The 17,188-nt window shown below is 43.9% G+C and overlaps 1 protein-coding gene across 1 annotated transcript in view; it reads left to right on the forward strand.

The window, feature by feature from the left end:
• Nucleotides 1-1,518: 1,518 nt before the first annotated feature.
• LOC308154094 (kinase suppressor of Ras 1-like) overlaps nt 1,519-17,188 on the forward strand; it is a gene marked incomplete at both ends in the record, with an annotated part of 29,202 nt that continues 13,532 nt past the window's right edge. The window contains 2 exons of the mRNA XM_080527272.1: nt 1,519-1,647; nt 13,504-13,644. Coding sequence (XP_080383398.1) covers nt 1,519-1,647; nt 13,504-13,644 — 270 coding nt within the window. The remainder of the gene's footprint in view (nt 1,648-13,503; nt 13,645-17,188) is intronic.

The following is a 17,188-nucleotide window of genomic DNA, read 5'->3' on the forward strand; positions in this document are numbered from 1 at the left end:
TCTGCTGTTCCTGTGGAAGAACCAACCTCGTTTTAGTTCCATGTATAAACAAGTGTTTGTAGAACCTTCTCTATTTGTCCCTTATTTTACCAGGTAAGTTGACTGAGAACCTCTTTTGCAGCAACAACCTGGGGAAGTTACAGGGGAGAGGAGAGGGGATGAGTGAGCCAATTGAAAGCAGGGGGTGTTTAGGTGATCATTATAGTAGAAGGGCCAGATTAAGAATGTAGCCAAAACACCGGCATTAACATGCTTACTCTTGCGATAAGTTCCATGGGATTTTTGACGACGCGGGAATCGTGACCTCGGTGACCCCTTATCGTGACCCCTTAAGCTCTCAATTCAATTATATTCAAAGTTTATTTGTCATTAGTTAGGATACAGGGTATTCAATGTAACAAAATGCTTGGGGCAAGTTAGCTCTTCAACAATACGACAATCAATCAACAATATAAATGCAATAAAAAATTAAACCAGTGGGAGTACCACTCCTCCAACACCACTTCCAGCTGCCTGTTTTGGTCTCTTCACCCAAGGATCAACCAAGGCATCGCCTTACTCACCTACAAGAGTGTAACTCAGCATAACTCTTTGCAGGTAGTGGTATTCTTATGTCACGGTCATGGGCAGCTGACTTCTCTTCTCTGAAGAGGGTTAGCTCTTTGCTGAGCTCAACCTGTTTCCAGTGGTCAGGGTATCACTGTGGGCCATACTAGAATAGAGGAGATATGGTAACCGGTTTATATAAGGCTACAGAGGTATGGAGTCAAACGACGACCTCTTTGGTGTAGTTAAAGGCTCTCTGTTCACGTGGGGCTCATTAATTATGCTTTCCTTATTCAAGGCTACCTCCTTTCATGGGTAGTTTCAAACAATCATTGATTTTCATATGAAGTTGTAGTCTTATAGTAGATTTCCCTTGAGCGAGGGAGGGTGAAAGTGGATAAACAAAAGCAGAGCACAGTTACCACATACCAGTACGCTATCAGGCTATTATCATTATCAGTAATATATTCTAAACTGGAGGAGGAGGCTTTACAATAAACACCCAAAAGCTCTTCTATTTCACTCATATTCGTGAGTAAAATACGCCCTTCCATTGCGAAACAACATTTCACAAAACTGTCATGAGGCAAGCCTGAACATAGGCAGGAATAGAATCCCATCATAAACTGCATCTCCTACAATGCATCGCGATTTAGAACTACACGAGGTACGAGGTGTGTGTGGATACACGGAACCACCGCGGCGCTTTTAGCGCAGTAGGCAAACGGTTCACCCAGCTGTCCAAACCGTTCACCGTGACATGTGTTTATTTTTTTGCGTCTAGTCTACTTTTCTAGTCTAGTTTTCGTCATGTTGTTTATCATCAATTGATTGTTGCCTCCTATCTTCTTATAAGTACTTCTTGCAATACAAATCAAACCTTTCAAGCTGTGCCAATGCCGAGGGATGGATAGCGCGCCAGGGAAAGGTGAGAGGATGGTTCAAAGCAGGGAGATCGGAGGCGCAGTGATGATGGACGCTCTCCACCAGTGCGAACTCATCCAAAACATGATCGAGATCTCCATCTCTAGTTTACAAGGACTCAGGACGAAATGCGCTGCGTCGAACGACCTCACCCAGCAAGAGATCCGCACTTTGGAGGTAATTGGTTTAACAACACACAGTTTAAACATAAACTTCAGTATTGGGTGCATGTGCGCGCGCGTGCGTTTTATTACGCGCACACACCACTACCATATCATATTATGTCATACAGCAAAGTCATGCATGCAAGTAGCCGAGGTGTATTTGTCTTCTAGATTGAACCTGGGATGAATCGATGGTTGAACTTCCTGGTCTAACTGTCAATTGTTTGATTCACTTGCCATATTCTGAAAAGGGTTCAGCTCAGCTGTCTTCATTAACACCACACTGTAATACTGAAATGACACAGAAACACTTAAACGGCACTAAACAACACTGAAAGAAACATGTCAGGTCAAACTTCTCACATCAGGTAAAACTGCCCTGTATCAACATTTATAACATTATCGAGTAATGTACTGTGCCATGTCAAACTTGGAATACTAGGTTATGCTTTCCTATGTTGTTTATATCAACTGTGTCAGACACGTATACATTGAGGCAGTTTAATTAAGTTTCATGAAGCGTTCATTATCCCCTCATTCAATGTGTGTTAATGCAAGTTACTCTTTCAATAAGAGAACACTGATGTGAGTAAATGTATGTTTCAGATGTTTATCTTCAGATGTGTATCTTCATCTGAAAATCGCAAAGTGACATTCTTGCATATCCACATCCCCTGTGCTCCCCCCCCCGCCCCAACTTAGTCAATGAATACTGTCACTTTCACTTCTCCTTTAAGTCAGTCTGTCCTCAGCATAGGCAACCCACAATGCACCTCTGTGTACCTCAGTACAGGAAACTGTGGGGTGGCCGTCAAAGCATGATGTGTCAAGCTCCATCGTTGTCAATATACATACTGTATACTATTGAGCGTTCTAAAGCACCTGTCACGCTCTCACATCCTCTCAGCCCTCATTGAAGCCCCTCTATCCCACAGACTATCCCTTTTTCAAGAGTGGCATTGAACTCCCATCGGTAGTTTCCACAGAGCCAGAGCTTGATGGTGCCTGGCCTCTCTAGAACTACTGTGGATCATCATGACACATACCCCCTTTCTACCAACACAAACCTAGTTCTAGTTCAGGGTTGGTGCTAGTGCCGGTTCGCAGTTGGTTCAACTTGCAAACCTTCTGAGAACCGGTTTGCTTTTCCATGGGCTAGAGACACGTCATTACGTCACTTTATACGTCTCCGCTTTCCCAGCAGTGCGCAAACTTCAAACACAACAACAACAATGGCGGACTTCATTGAGTATTTACAAGTGTTGTTGCTGGCTTTGCAAGCTTACGTTGGCAACATAAGCTCTGTTTAAAAAAAAAAAATGGTGCCCACAAAGTTTTAGTTGGTCTTCGTTGGTCACAGTAATCCCGCCTCCAGCCCCTGACGTTTGCGTTTCTTTGTTTTAGACTAGCCAAGCGTTGGTGCCACTCTGGAAACAGTTTTCCTTTTTTCTTTTGATGTCAAAGCGCAAAGAACTGGTTCGAGATTAGGCACCGGTTCCGATCCAGCCCTCAACTTGCCTTGGTGGAGGAGTCACCACAGAGAGATGCTTGGGCCCTTTCTGTTTAAAGTGAAAAACTATGAATGTAGTGCTCCAGCACAGAGCTTTGTGTTAAAACGTGAAGCACGACATGAATGTTGGTTATCTCAGGGGTCATTTGGGGTCTCTCCAAGACTGGCTTGAGTTTATTCTTCAACTCAGGCTTTGTAGGCTGAAGGCGTAAGCCTATAGGTCTTCTCATCCTTCTCCCTATTGAGGTTGTCACTTTTCCTGCCTACCTATAGGCTTTGTGACTGTTTTGTATTGACGAAGGGACGATTAATGTGCATGTCTGCCTTTCCACCTCATCCACATCTTTCATCAGTTTATTTGAGGATATCTGACAAGATTAGTGGTTGTGCACAAGTGAGGATAACGATAGAGCTACCTCCTCCTCATCCACAACCCTCTAGTCTAGGACTACACATGGAGGTGCCAGCTATCATGAACATCACATGAGCTGTATTAATATTAAGCTCATGTCATTTAAAGACTAAAGTGGCAGATGGCCCCTCTCCCGGCTGTGTCACATGAGGTTGTTATATTTAAAGCATCGTAGGAATCATTTACGGCCCGCAGATGTTGTCATTGCTATTGTTGCTGTCCTCCCCGGGTTCTGGAAAGAGTGCGAGGTGCTTGTTGTGTAATACTGTGGCAGCGTCTAAATTTAGACGTCTCTCCCTCCCACGCATTTTGATAGCTGGCTGTTAAACAAGAAAATCGAATGACATGCAAATAGTGTGTGTGGGGGGGGGTGAGAGACTGTGGGAGGAGAATGGCAGAGGGAGCGAGAAAGCATGGAGGAAAGAAGGAGAAGATGAAGGAGATAGCCAGTATGGTTGTGTCCTATTACAGCTGCACTCTGAGGAGCTGTCTTGTCTCTTGTCTGAGTGCCCATGGACAGGACTGGCCGGCTGCCACCCGTCAACCTGGTTGAGAACAAAGGCGGTAGACGAAAGCCAATGCCAGACCTCTCTCTCCCTCCATCTCTCTCCCTCCATCTCTCTCTCTCTCTCTCTCTCTCTCTCTCTCTCTCTCTCTCTCTCTCTCTCTCTCTCTTTCTTTCCCTCTCTCCCTCTCTCTTCCCTCTATCCTACAATAGGCCTGTCTGTCTGGTAGACAGACAGGCCTCTGAGATGAATGACTGGGGGGTTGGGTTTCACAGGTCTGCCCAAATAAAAGGCCTGTATTGTGTTTACATTGGATATTGGAGATGAGCAAGTGTCCTACACTCTAATTATGACCCTCCTCTCTTATGTCATAAAGAGGGGACAAAGGGCTCTGACCACCAGGCACAAGTTAAGGACCTGTTCAGGGTGTTGGAACGTTACAGAACGTTCAGATAGCAGTATCATGAGTAGAATAGGTACAGTATGTCCTTCATATTGACAAGGGAATTGTGTCAATTATAGAAATACTATCTATAATCTATCTGTAATGGTTTGAGTGTTTCACGTCACTAAATACTCCCCATATTGTATTGTGTCCATCAGGTTTGATGGGTGGTGGGTTACAGACTTGGAGACACATTTAGCAGATGTCTTCCTGAAGAATGGGGGGGGAGGGGGTGTCGGGGAGGGGGTTGTGATGTAATTGCAGAAGTGGTGTTCGTTTCGCCTGGTTTTTACTTCCTCGTATTTGCTGCATTCAAATTGCCTTAACCACATTCCCATGTAAAAACCGAACACACATTTAGAAGAAATGTTAGATTGTCTTGAAAGTATATAGGCCTAGAACTGGAGATTTAGCACATTTAGCACTGGTGGTGCTGTCCATCAAAACTCGATGGTGTACAAGGACAGTGACTTGGGTCTACAAGTCTATTTCACCATCTTCAATGAGTATCACAGACTTCACAAATTAGATTGGTGCATGAAAGTCCCGATGTTAAAACAGTGAGATAAGATAAATAATAAAAAAGGACATTTAGCTTTTATACAAAGCGACTTACGTTGCAGAGAGTGCATGCTTTTTTCAGTATATATGGTCCCAGTGGGAATCATTTTCCCAGCAATCATTTTATCAGAAGGAAAGTGCATTTCTGTCCATGTTAATTCTGATGAACGGGTGAACAGAAGCAGTCCTGTATCTCCCCAGTGTGCTTCTGCGTTTCCTGCATTGCAGTTTAGGTTGAACCCGCCGTGGTTCTATGAAAGGCTGCGCTCTATGCCCTCCAGGGAAGGTGACCTGTGTGGCTCAGTTGGTATAGCATGGCACTAGCAACGCTAAGGTTGTGGGTTTGACATAATTAGTGCCCTCCACAATTATTGGTAAAAAGTATTGGTTAAAATTAGTAAAAAGGGTTATACAAAATTCACCTTTTGGTGAATTAGCTTAAACCATGCTTTTGTGGCAGAAACAGCAAAACGACATGCTTTACCTTTAACTTAAAATTGAAAACATTATCTGTTTCATCATTGCATTAGTGCAGAGTCACTTCAAAGCCTCTTTTGTACCAAACTGATCTTCCAACTGTTTCTGCCATTTTTTATTGAAAAAGTATTTTATTGCTGCATATTTTCAATGGGTGTGAAATAATGTGTGGCCCTGAGGCAAGATGGAGGAGACTGCTAAAGACAGGTTAAACCTGCTCAGCTGAGTGTATAGTATGTAGGCCTTTGTGTGTGCAGTATGTAGGATTATGTGTGCAGATGGTAATGGACCATAGACAGCTCTGTCTGACGAGCAAGGTAAGTCTGTTTACCCTGCTGAACTTCCATAGATAGACACTGGTAGTGTCCAGGGGGCCGTTCCACTAAAGGTGGATCAGTATATCGGCGATTGAAATAAATCAGGCGATCAGGCAACTCGGGATTGGAATTCAAGCCTCAGGTGATTCCTCGAACGAGGATCAGGCTTGTGTGATGAGTGTTCACAGAACACCGGCTTACAAATCTTCGATATGGGCGCGTGCACGCAGACATAAAGAGCCCCGAAGAGTCGATCTGTCGAAATGAAGATACTCCACTCTGCAGGGGTTCTACATTTGCGCAGCATTCCGAATTATTGATCTTTATGAAGACGGAAAAATAAGATGTAAAATTAACAAGGTGAGGGAAATGGTTTGGCAAGAAATTGCTGACCGATTAAATGCGTAGGTCATACTAGCCCCAGTTATTGTTATATGTTCATATTTTAATAAATGAATATTACTACTGTGGTGATATCAGCAGCAGGCTACAAACCGTCATAACGCCACAAAGGCCTAGTGGTACCGACCGCTGCCGTGGTATTTATTCGTCATTTTTAGACGGTGGTTCGAATCCCTCTTCGGACACACTTTTTACTGCATTTCGTTGTCTGAATCTAATCTAAAATCTCATCTAAAAAAGTATGTAGGCTATACAATGATGGTGCAGGCTAATTTACAAGAACTGACACGATTACAATTAGAGATGCTCCGATCAGGGTTTTTGGTGCCGATCACCGATCACCGATCACTGGAACCAGTGATCTGCCGATCCGATATCACCGATCACCGATCACAGCGTCGAAAATGGCAATTGAAGCTTTTTTTTCTTTTTTTCTTCTTTCCTAGCACCAGGGGAGCCACCCCTCCTAAATTTCGTTGTTTGGTACCTGTACTATAGCAATGACAATAAAGACCATTCATTCATTCATTCATTCTATTTATTGTGTAGCATTAATTATGTTTTTAATTATTCTTAACACCATTGATATTGTATATTAAGTATTCAAATGAAATTAGGAGATGAGAAAGTATCATGAATTGACAACCATCTGTTTTATTGAATTCACAACCACCTGTAGCTTACTTCAGGAACATACAAATCATAATAAATAAAATGTGAAAATAAAAATCATAATAAATAAAATGTACACTGTCACATCAAATGTGCAACATTCCACTCGAATGAGAGGAACTAGGGGCTCTTAGAGAACTTGGAGCTTATACTGTAGCTTTCCTGAGGAACAATAAACAATAAACATTTCCTGAGGAACAATAAACATACCCAAACTAAAGTGCAACATAAACAGGCTATAGCCAAATATAAAATAAATACTGTTTCAAGTCAGTCAGTTTCAAGTCATATAGGAGGAGATAAGACAGCAAGTCAGCAATAATCAATAAAACAAAACATTGCACCGAAGGAGATTTCAGACTCAAACCTTACTTCTGATTAAGCAGCAAGTGCCTCTGCGGTGTGTGACCCAGGGAATTCTTGAGAGTGAAGCACCACTTTAGTCAGCTCAAAGTTTGCGTTGATAAACTGCGCAGTCAGGCTCAGCATAGACACAGGACTGACACTCGAACTCCAAATGTCAGTCGTGAAGCTGATTGACGCGATGTTGTCCTTCACTAGGCTCCCGATGTATGTGTAGACAGTGTTATATAATTCCGGCAGGCAAACATCAGTGAAATATTTTCGCCCCGGCAGCGTATAGCGTGGATCCAGGCAGGAAACAAGGCGTTTGAACCCGGCGTCTTCCACAACAGACAGGGGCTGCTGATCAAGGCATATGAATTCTATTACTTTCGCATTTATTTCCTTTCGTTTCTTGTGGTCGTTGCCGTATGGTTGCTGTCGTTGCAATGTCTCGGTAACAGTAAGCTGAGTGAGTGGTGTCGAACGTTCTTTCGACGACTCTTTCTCTCTGGCCTTAGTGCTCGCCAATGTATTAAACTCGTTATATTCCTTCGTGTGACAAGCCTTCAAATGCCGTATTATATTCGTTGTATTGAAAGACCTTGCGTGCGTTCCTCCCCGAGGTATTTCTTTTGAACAGGCATTACAAACGGCATATTTGTTGTCTCTTTCCGACACGGTGTAATATTTCCAGACTGGCGACGCCATTTTGTAATCTGATCGGTCGGGTTTGATCGGCCGTTTTGAGAACTCCGATCAAAACCGATCAAGGCCATATCGGCCGATACCGATCAGCGCCGATCAGATCGGAGCATCACTAATTACAATGGTGTTTGAAGCCTTTGCATGAAATCTTCGGTTAAATGTAAAAAAGAAAAATCACTTAGTCAAGTCTCGAACTCGCAACCTTCAGAACTCCAGCTGGCTGCCTTAACCACTGCGCCAGCCAGACCGCTGTAATGACACCAATGCAAGTTGATAGACATACCTATTTATTTTATTTTATTTTTTACACTTTTTAATTTATTTATCCATCGATCTATCTATCTATCACACTTTCAAAATATCAAGTTATCTATCACACAATCAAACTATCTATCTATCGATCAATCACACTTTCAAATTATCAAATTATCTATCTATCACACAGTCAAACTATCTAATCTATCTATCTCGTGTGAAGTGGGAACTAATACGCGACCAGGCTAATTATATCTGACTCAGAAGGAGCTCAACCAAGCAGCGAATTATTTGAGCCACATTGATGGAACCGAACGTAAGCTAACATTATCGCCGATTAGAACTTTATCGAGGCTTAGAAGATAATCCACCTTAGTGGAATGGGGCCCTGATGTTTGGGTTGGGGTTCTTTCCGAGGTTGTTATTCGCCCCTCCCACTTCTGTCCCTCCCTATTCATAGCTTTCATGTGACGTCACAGCATAGTGGAAACGCCCACCTGACGGGCAAAAGGCACTTTTTGCGGGCAAAACCCACGGGCAAAACCCACTTTTTGCGGGTTAATAACTTTGATTTCCCGTGGGTTAGGAAAATAATTCCAACGTGTCCGGATAGAGTAGAAGACAGGGAATCCAACACTATTTGAATGGAAATCCTCCACTCCTATCACCGTGGACACAGCAAGGAGCGAATTCCCGGATATAAATATTCCCCCGCTGACAGCGGGAGTTGGGAGTTTCGTCCAGCAGCCGGTGAACGCCCGGTTGATCGAGTTTCATATTAAAAGTATATCTTCTCGGGGTGTCAGCGCGGTGGTTAAGGGCTCAAAATGACCGTATACTGATGGTGAATTTAGCAATAATAGTCTTATGTTTGTACCACCTCCATCACCGGTGTTATTCACGGGAAAAGCCGGTCAAGGAGGCACCCTTTGCAGGTCAATAACTTTGATTCTCCGGGGGTTATGATAATAATTCCAACGTGTCCGGATAGAGTAGAAGACAGGGAATCCAACACTATTTGAATGGTGTCAATCCTCCACTCTTATCACCGTCGTGTATCTTGATAGTTCTTCATGGGTGAGGTGGTCTAATAGTAGGCAGCCATGTTGAGCGATGTTGCTATGATACTTTTTGCCCGTCAGGTTGGTGGTTGCTAGGGAAGAAACCACGTGACTGAAAGCTATGAATACGCTGATTACGCACTGTTTGTATGAACCCTGGCCGCTAGGGGTCCCCGAGTAAGAAATAATAATATATATTTTCTCTTTTTTTTGCTAGGGAGGTATAGTAAATGTGTTGGTTGTTACACAGAAACTTCCATTTAAACAATGTAATTTGGCTCCTTTAAAAAGCAGCTGAAGACTTTTCTTGAGTATTGCTTTTAATAAATTTTGCTTCATTTTTTGTGACATATTATTTTTAATAAAGTAAAATGTTACAATGATTAAAATGTGTTCACGTATGCCAGGGATTGCCAATGCCTGTACTAGAGATTGTAGTACCTATGCCCATAAGGTAATAGTGTATGGTGATGTTGCATGTTTGTATCTATGAATGCACACACACTGTACCTAATGTATCCCAGACCACCTCCATGTCCTCATCCAAACAGAAGTGCAGTGTGAATGCAAAACATATTTTTAAACTTTTTGTTCACTTAAAGTTTGCTCCTTTTTTTAAGGTTCTTTACTTTCTGAGTGGGGCAGTCCCATTCATATTTTTAATTGTATTGGATAGAGAGAGTGTATATATATGCGTGCACTGTAGACCGTGGTGTTAGACCACTGGCCCACCCCAGGCCACATGAGTTTGCTTCTTTTAAAGAGGACTGTATGATAGTATACGCAGACATCTTTACATTTGACATTTTTTGGCATTCAGCAAGCGCCTTTATCCAAAGCGACTTACAACAAATACATTTGACTAAGTAAATGAATCATCTATCCACCAGTCATAGCAGGAAAAAATTATTTGTCTAAAAATAATGAAAGAAGAAGAAAGATTTTAAAATCTTTTTTATTAACAGTAGAGACAACTGTACAAGGGGGTTGAGGGGATGTAGGTGTCGCAGGAGGGACAGTTAAGGTGTAGTCTGAAGAGATGGGTATTCAGTCTATGGCGGAAGATAGACAATTTCTTTGGCAAACCACATTTCAGCGAGTTCACAAAAATAGGCTGTTCATGTGTGAAAATACCCTAATTAGCCGAAGCAGCCTTCGACACAGTCAACGAAATAGACCTGTTGATGGTAGTGTCAGGAAACCCCCATGTGGTTTAGTTTTACCAGCCTCGTCTTTTGCTTTCCCTCCCTTTCATCTCTCTCGCTCTCTCGATCTCTCCCTGCCTCGTTCGCTTTCTCCTTTTCGCCTTTGACCTTTTTATTCTTTCGTCTTTACTTCCATGATCAGTTTCCTTTGTCGTAAGACAAACACCCAAATCGTTTTCTTTTGCCCTTGTTGTTCATAATGTAAAATCCCCTGTATTCAGATGGGGTAGAGACCATTACCCACCAGCACCTGTAAAAAAAACGACAATTGTTTGGAACCATTGAAAGGCAATGATTTCCGTATGTCATTCCTCAGTTTGTCTTGCCTAGGCCTAGTTGTTCTGGGGGTCAAAGGGGACACAAACTTGTCCCAAATAACTATTTTCAAGTGTGTGTTTAACCTGGGATTTGCTAAATAACTAATCATGTTATCATTGTCCGTATCTTTTTGGAATCCAAAGAAATTGGATACAGTCCTTGTTTTGATCATGTTTTGTAAGGGTAACACTTAGCATTAGTTTGACCTGTGTAGTAACAATAGAACTACTGTAGTAACCACATCTTACAGTATAAACTGTAGAATTGCATGGTGGTAAATGCACACATGGATTGATGAACAGTCCCACTGCAATAACAAATTGCCTAACTCTGTTACTAAGCAATTAAATAGCAATTACTAATGTGCTACGTAACATCAGGTTAATAATGTGAATAATGAGTTAAAAACACACAAGGGAATGTTAAATGTGATGTGGGTATTATCTTGTTATTTGTTTAGTGAGACTGTGTGTGTGTGTGTGTGTTTGTGTGCGGGTGTGCGCTTGTGTCCCCTTTGCGTGCCGGCAGCCACCAAGGCCACCGCTTTTCTTCTGACAGTTAAAAGGAAAGAGAAAAGCCCCCTCCCTTGGGGTCATTGTCACACACAATACACACAATTTAGCTAAGCAGGTAGGCAAAGATACCACACCTGCCCTCTGTGTGTGTGTGTGTGTGTGTGTGTGTGTGTGTGTGTGTGTGTGTGTGTGTGTGTGTCGTGTAACATAGCCCAGAGATATGGGTCGAGTGATAGACACTGAATCACACAGAGCGCCACAGCGGAACGAGGCCAGGCCTTGTCTGTTGCAAACCAACACCCTGCAGGTTTTCATCCCGGGAGCATAGGGCGCACCGGAGCACTTCAAATCACCTAGGGTCATTCTCAATTAGGGAAGGGATGCAGAAATGCACAGTTGCTCCCTCCCAGACAGATATAGTTCTGCTGAAAGTTTAATGTGGCTCCACTTGGCTAGGCTCCACTCAAAACCTTTGAGGACCATCAATGACTAGAGATGCAATCCTTATCCTCCACTTAGCCACCTACAGCCCCCCCCCAATCTTCTAAGTACGTGGCAGGCTGAAGTAGCGAGTAGCAATACATCTTAAAACACTGAAGCTGAAAATAGAGACTGAAATTCAAGATAGAGATAGGGCTTAGATATTCTGTAAGCCTTGAGGACTCTTGGCCCTGGATGGGGGGTACTTCACGTAGGACGTTCGTAGCATACAGTAGCTCTAGCTGCAGTATGATGGTTTTCAAGAAGTATTTTCTACGGCAGTTGCATTTATAGTATTTTTGAGATTTGAGCTGATCAAGTTAGTAAAAAAATGTTTTTCCTGTGGTATTTTTTATGGGATATTCAGTTGAAGATGCTGGAGATTCTGAGGTTAACCATGCAATCATTCTTGGTTTTCGTCTATGAAGGAGCAGTCTTTGGGAGAAAATCAAACGCATACAGCTGACCGCTTCATCTTGTTCTGCTGCGAGGTGGCGATGAAGGGCGGGGAGGCAACAGACAGGGATGAAAGGTGGGCCTCTGTCTAGTCCACTGGCTTCAATTCTCACCTGACAGCTGCGCGAGACACATAGATAACTAAGAAGGGCTCTCCCAGGTGTCTGAAGCAACAGATATCTCTCTCTTTCTTGCTCTCTTTCTCTCCCCTACTCAGCCATTCAACCACTTTCTCTTTCTATTACAAACCCACTCCCTCCTGACTTTGTCGTTCTCCCTTCCTGTCCCCTTCACTCACTCGTTTGCTCTCCCCTCCTCTTCTTCCCTCCCTCTGTCTCAATGTTGAGCCTGCAACAATATCAATGTTCTTGATGCACCCTTTTCTACTTATATTACTCTTACCATAAACCTACTTTACTTTGTGACATTTGACTGCTGGTCTGAGGTGTGTCACCAAGACATGGGCCCTAGGAGGCCATATCCCCCTCACTAACATGCTTCAATGCCAGTACCTTCCTCATGTGACCCAACACCTTCTCGTGACCACAGCATCTCTGAGGCCTCTGACATAATCAAGCCCGCCATGTGTGGCTGAAGGGTTTCCATGGAGCCAGGGTGCCATGGTAGCAATGCTGACGCCCCCATGACCAAGGCTGCGCAGCGTAAGCATGTTACGAGGCGAAGTCTATTTATAGACCAGTCTGTTTGCTGAGGAAAGTTGCTAAAGCCTAGTCAGAGATGTAGCCCCACCTCATAACCCTAACCCCAACTTCTGTCTGTCTGTCTTCTGTCTGTCTGACATGGTGGTCTCATGTTTTTGAGAAGTTCAGTTTGTACCTGTGAAAGGTTCTCCTTTTCATTTTGAGCCCTCTCTCTCTCTCTCTCTGGCCCACCCTTAACCCACTTTCCTCAGACTGAGTTTGTCTGCTTTCACACTGTTCTTTTGCATTTACCACAAGACCTCATGCTCGAAATGACAAGAAAACAAAACCAACTTTTTGATATATATCCGTCGGTTTTGCACCCAGTTGTCAGTTTGGGTGATTATTATGTCACATTGATCTCATCAGTCGAATATTGTCTCATTGTTTCAGAAGTGTGAAACGTATGAAAACAAAGTGCTGAGTTTGTTGCTGTTTTTTTTTCCTTCTCCCCCCCCATCAAGACATCACAACACTCATTCGCTAACCTTACTCAGTCTTAACTGTGTCTTATCACCCCCTACAGGCAAAGCTGACCAACTACATCAGCAAGCAGCTGCAGTGTAAGCAGAGGGTACCTGGGATAGAGAGGACTAGGGCTCTGGACAGCTACCCACGACTAGCAGACTGGCTCTGCACCATCAACCTCAGGCCTGAACTTATACAGGTACTGCCCTGGCAGATACTGTGTGTGTGTGTGTGCGTGTGTGCGTGTGTGCGTGTGTGTGCGTGTGAGTCTGTGTGTGCGTGTGAGCCTGTGTGTGCCTGTGTGCGCCTGTGTGTGTGTGCACATGTGTGCCTGTGTGTGCACATTTGCGTGTGTGTGTGTGTGCATATGTATATGAGTGTGTGTGCACTCATGTACTAGCACAATGGATTGTATCATCTCTGTCAAGAAAATAAAAGCCATTGAGCCTTCAACAGTATTGCCCAACACTCCTCTCTAAAAGGAATACTCAGATAAAAAGACATGTTCCATGTTCAGTCCCAGAGCCCAGTTTGTATCTGATACTTCAGCCTCACACTAACACTGTTCTCCACCCAGACGATCATGTTGGACTTGATCGTTGAGTTTGATCTAAACAGATGGTGACATGGCATAACTGGTTGTTCTTCAAGAGACGGTCTACACACGGTTGTTGTATATTCAATGCACCTGCACCGAGATTACATGTATGCGCTTTTTTTCAATGACTGGTTTCTGCAATTTCTACAATAATCCATTCATGAGTATTCCAAGATGTGTTAAAGTGGAACTTTCTTTGGCACCGGAGGTGCATCAGATGAGATGATGAGGGGGCTTGTGGAGTGGTAGCGCTGTGGAGGGGAATCAGGTTGAATTCAATGGAGGATGTTGAGGGACCAGGAGCAGGGATTTTGTATGTTTGGTCTAATGGACTATCCTGATCTTGTGATTGTGTTTTAGATATTTGTGTGTGTGTGTGTGTGTGTGTGTGCGCATGTGTATATTTTTGCATATTTCACTGATTTCGCATATTTCACTGATTGTGTTTTATAGATGTGTGTGTGTGTGTGTGTGTGTGCGTGTGTGCGCGCATGTGTATATTTTTGCATATTTAATTTCACTGTCATGGAACAGTTTTCTCTGTCTCCTTGCATGTGTGTGTGTGCGTGTAGACGCCTAAAGCAGGCTGGTGCTGTTCTCCCTGTGTCTCCACCCTGCAGTTGGCAGCAGCTTGTTCATCGGGAGAGTTCCTGTCAGTATTTTGTCAGGACGAGTTTAGACACCAAAAAAAGGCTGATTTCATTTTGTATTTTTCTGTTTTCATAGAGACAGTTTGTTCGGCCATGCCCATGGAAAATGGTCCAAACAAGAGATGGCCCAGCCAACGTGCCAGAGTGTGGAGGGGCGCTGGCATGGTGTGCAGGCTTTTTATCCATCCCAGCTCTAACAGACCTCATCTTGGAAGAAATTGAATACCGATAGAGTAGTTGATCAGTGTGTTAATGCTGGGCTGGAACAAACCTGCTTGTGTAAGGTCTGTCAAGAGAGGCGGGAGCAGCGGGCTGCTTTTAAGGTGACCTGCTCTAGATTCCTCTCTCTCTCTCTCTCTCTCTCCGTCTCTCTTTCTGTCTGTCTCTCTTGCTCTCTCTGATGAGCGCTCACCCAATCTGGCACCCCCCCATCTCTTTCTGTCCCTGCCCAGCCCGCTATTTATACACACACATTCCTGCCTCTTCACATAACACACTAACACACACATACACAACACTTGACATACAGGCAGACAGGCAGACAGACAGGCAGACAGACAGGCAGACAGGCAGACAGACAGACAGGCGGACAGACAGATGTATGTGTGTTGCCCTGCTATTCTGCTCTGCAGTGGAGTAGTGCCAGAGCAGTGAGGAACAGCACATGTGGTGGTGTGTCTGTCCGGGACACTGAGGTAGGCTATGTTCCTTCTTATTAGGGAATAACATTATTTTCTCTGCTCTATGATTGCATATTTTACTGATCCATGCAGTTTTGTGTCGCATGCTGAATAACTGCAAACTCGGTTTTATCTGTTGATGTCTTGAATGAACATGAATCCAACTATCTGGTCTTGCAGCGTTTTGGCTAACCTAGAAAACCAAGATAGTGTTTTGGAAGTTTTAAGGATTGACTCCTACCTATCTGACTTAGATGTGTGTCATGCAGTGTCAATTTGAGATTTGGGGCACGTTTGGGTCTCTTGTCAATTCTATGTCTATATGTCAATTCATTCCCACTGACATTTATTTTGGCAACAATGGGCATTAGTTTAGCCATGGCCCCATTCATACTGTGACTCACAGTGTTGGAATGCATTGGCCAAAGCCTCACACCATAATAAGTGGCAGTAGTTGCTGACAGTTTCGATTAGGCACATTTTGGGCCTGGCAGGCTAAAACGGAATAGACTTCGAGCTCTCAGCCGTCGTAAAACATCAGAGATATGAGAGGCTTAGGCCATCAGCCGTGTGTGTGTGCGTGTGTGCGTGTGTGCGTGTGTGCGTGTGTGCGTGCGTGCGTGTGTGTGTGTGTGTGTGTGTGTGTTACTGTTTACACAGGAAGAGGTGAGGAATGCCCCTTGGGCCAGAGCTGGGATCAGGCGTGCCTCCCAACCACATTTGCATGACTGGACAGTTTAGGAAAATGTATGAAGAGGCAGAGATAACCAGGGGAACAGAGCTGTGTGGCATAGCTCACATCTGACACACAGAATAGATTAAATCTGGTATGACGGTGAGACATATACCATATGTGTTAAATGGATAGTTTTACCTTATGTTTGACTTACCTAGGGTGTCAGTCGATCCAGACAGTTTTCAAATCCATTTGGTAGTTATTTAGCACATAGCATGTTAGCTGTTCACTTCCGTTTCCACTAGCATGCTAACTAGTTGCTGTCTATTGCACGGTTTCTGTTTCCTACAGTTTCCCTCCTGTGGATCCCAGTGTATCCTCCTCCCTCCTCTAGGATAAGCACCCTTGCATTTCACCTCTGTGGTCTGAATGCCACTATCCCACTTCTAAATACAAGATACTTACAGGCCTAGACACTCGGGCTCTGGGTGGATATGTCATATGGGTGGTTGCAGATGACTGTGGTTTTGACATTGTTTGTACATAATACATAACCCCGCCTCTACACACACACACACACACACACACACACACACACACACACACACACACGCACTCGAATAGGACTAACATGTTATTGTACAACTCCTCCCATGGTACAATTCCTGGATGTGGGTTAATTTGATTTGTTGGCAACGTATGACCACACTGACTCTGTTATTGTATGAATGAATCAGGGGTTGGTGTGTAATCTCAGGTCAGTTGGAGGAGCAGGACAAACCCTCCTAGAGGAAGAGAAGGAAGGTGGTGGGTCAGAACAGAGAGAAAGAGTACAAAGGACCTTAACAAACCTCCTGTTTCCTGTGCCCTTGTGTTAGATATGTCCCCCCCCCCCCTCCTCCTTCCCCCCTCCTCCCCCTGTCCGCACCATCGTCTGTCCCCAAGTCCGATATGGTCAGCCTTGGAAATGTCCAGGAGGATGGAGAGTGGAAACTCTGCAGTGCTGCAGAGGAAGGGAAGATGGGGTGGCAGTGCACTGATTAGCTATTTTGTCTGTCTGTCTGTCTGTCTGTCTGTCTGAAGGAGGAGCGGTAAAGCAATGGCTTTTGCAGAGAGAGTGCTACTTAGTCCTGCTGTTA

The sequence above is a fragment of the Nansenia antarctica genome (assembly GCF_963989245.1).
Source record: "Nansenia antarctica genome assembly, chromosome: 3".
In the NCBI taxonomy this organism is placed as follows: Eukaryota; Metazoa; Chordata; class Actinopteri; order Argentiniformes; family Microstomatidae; genus Nansenia; species Nansenia antarctica.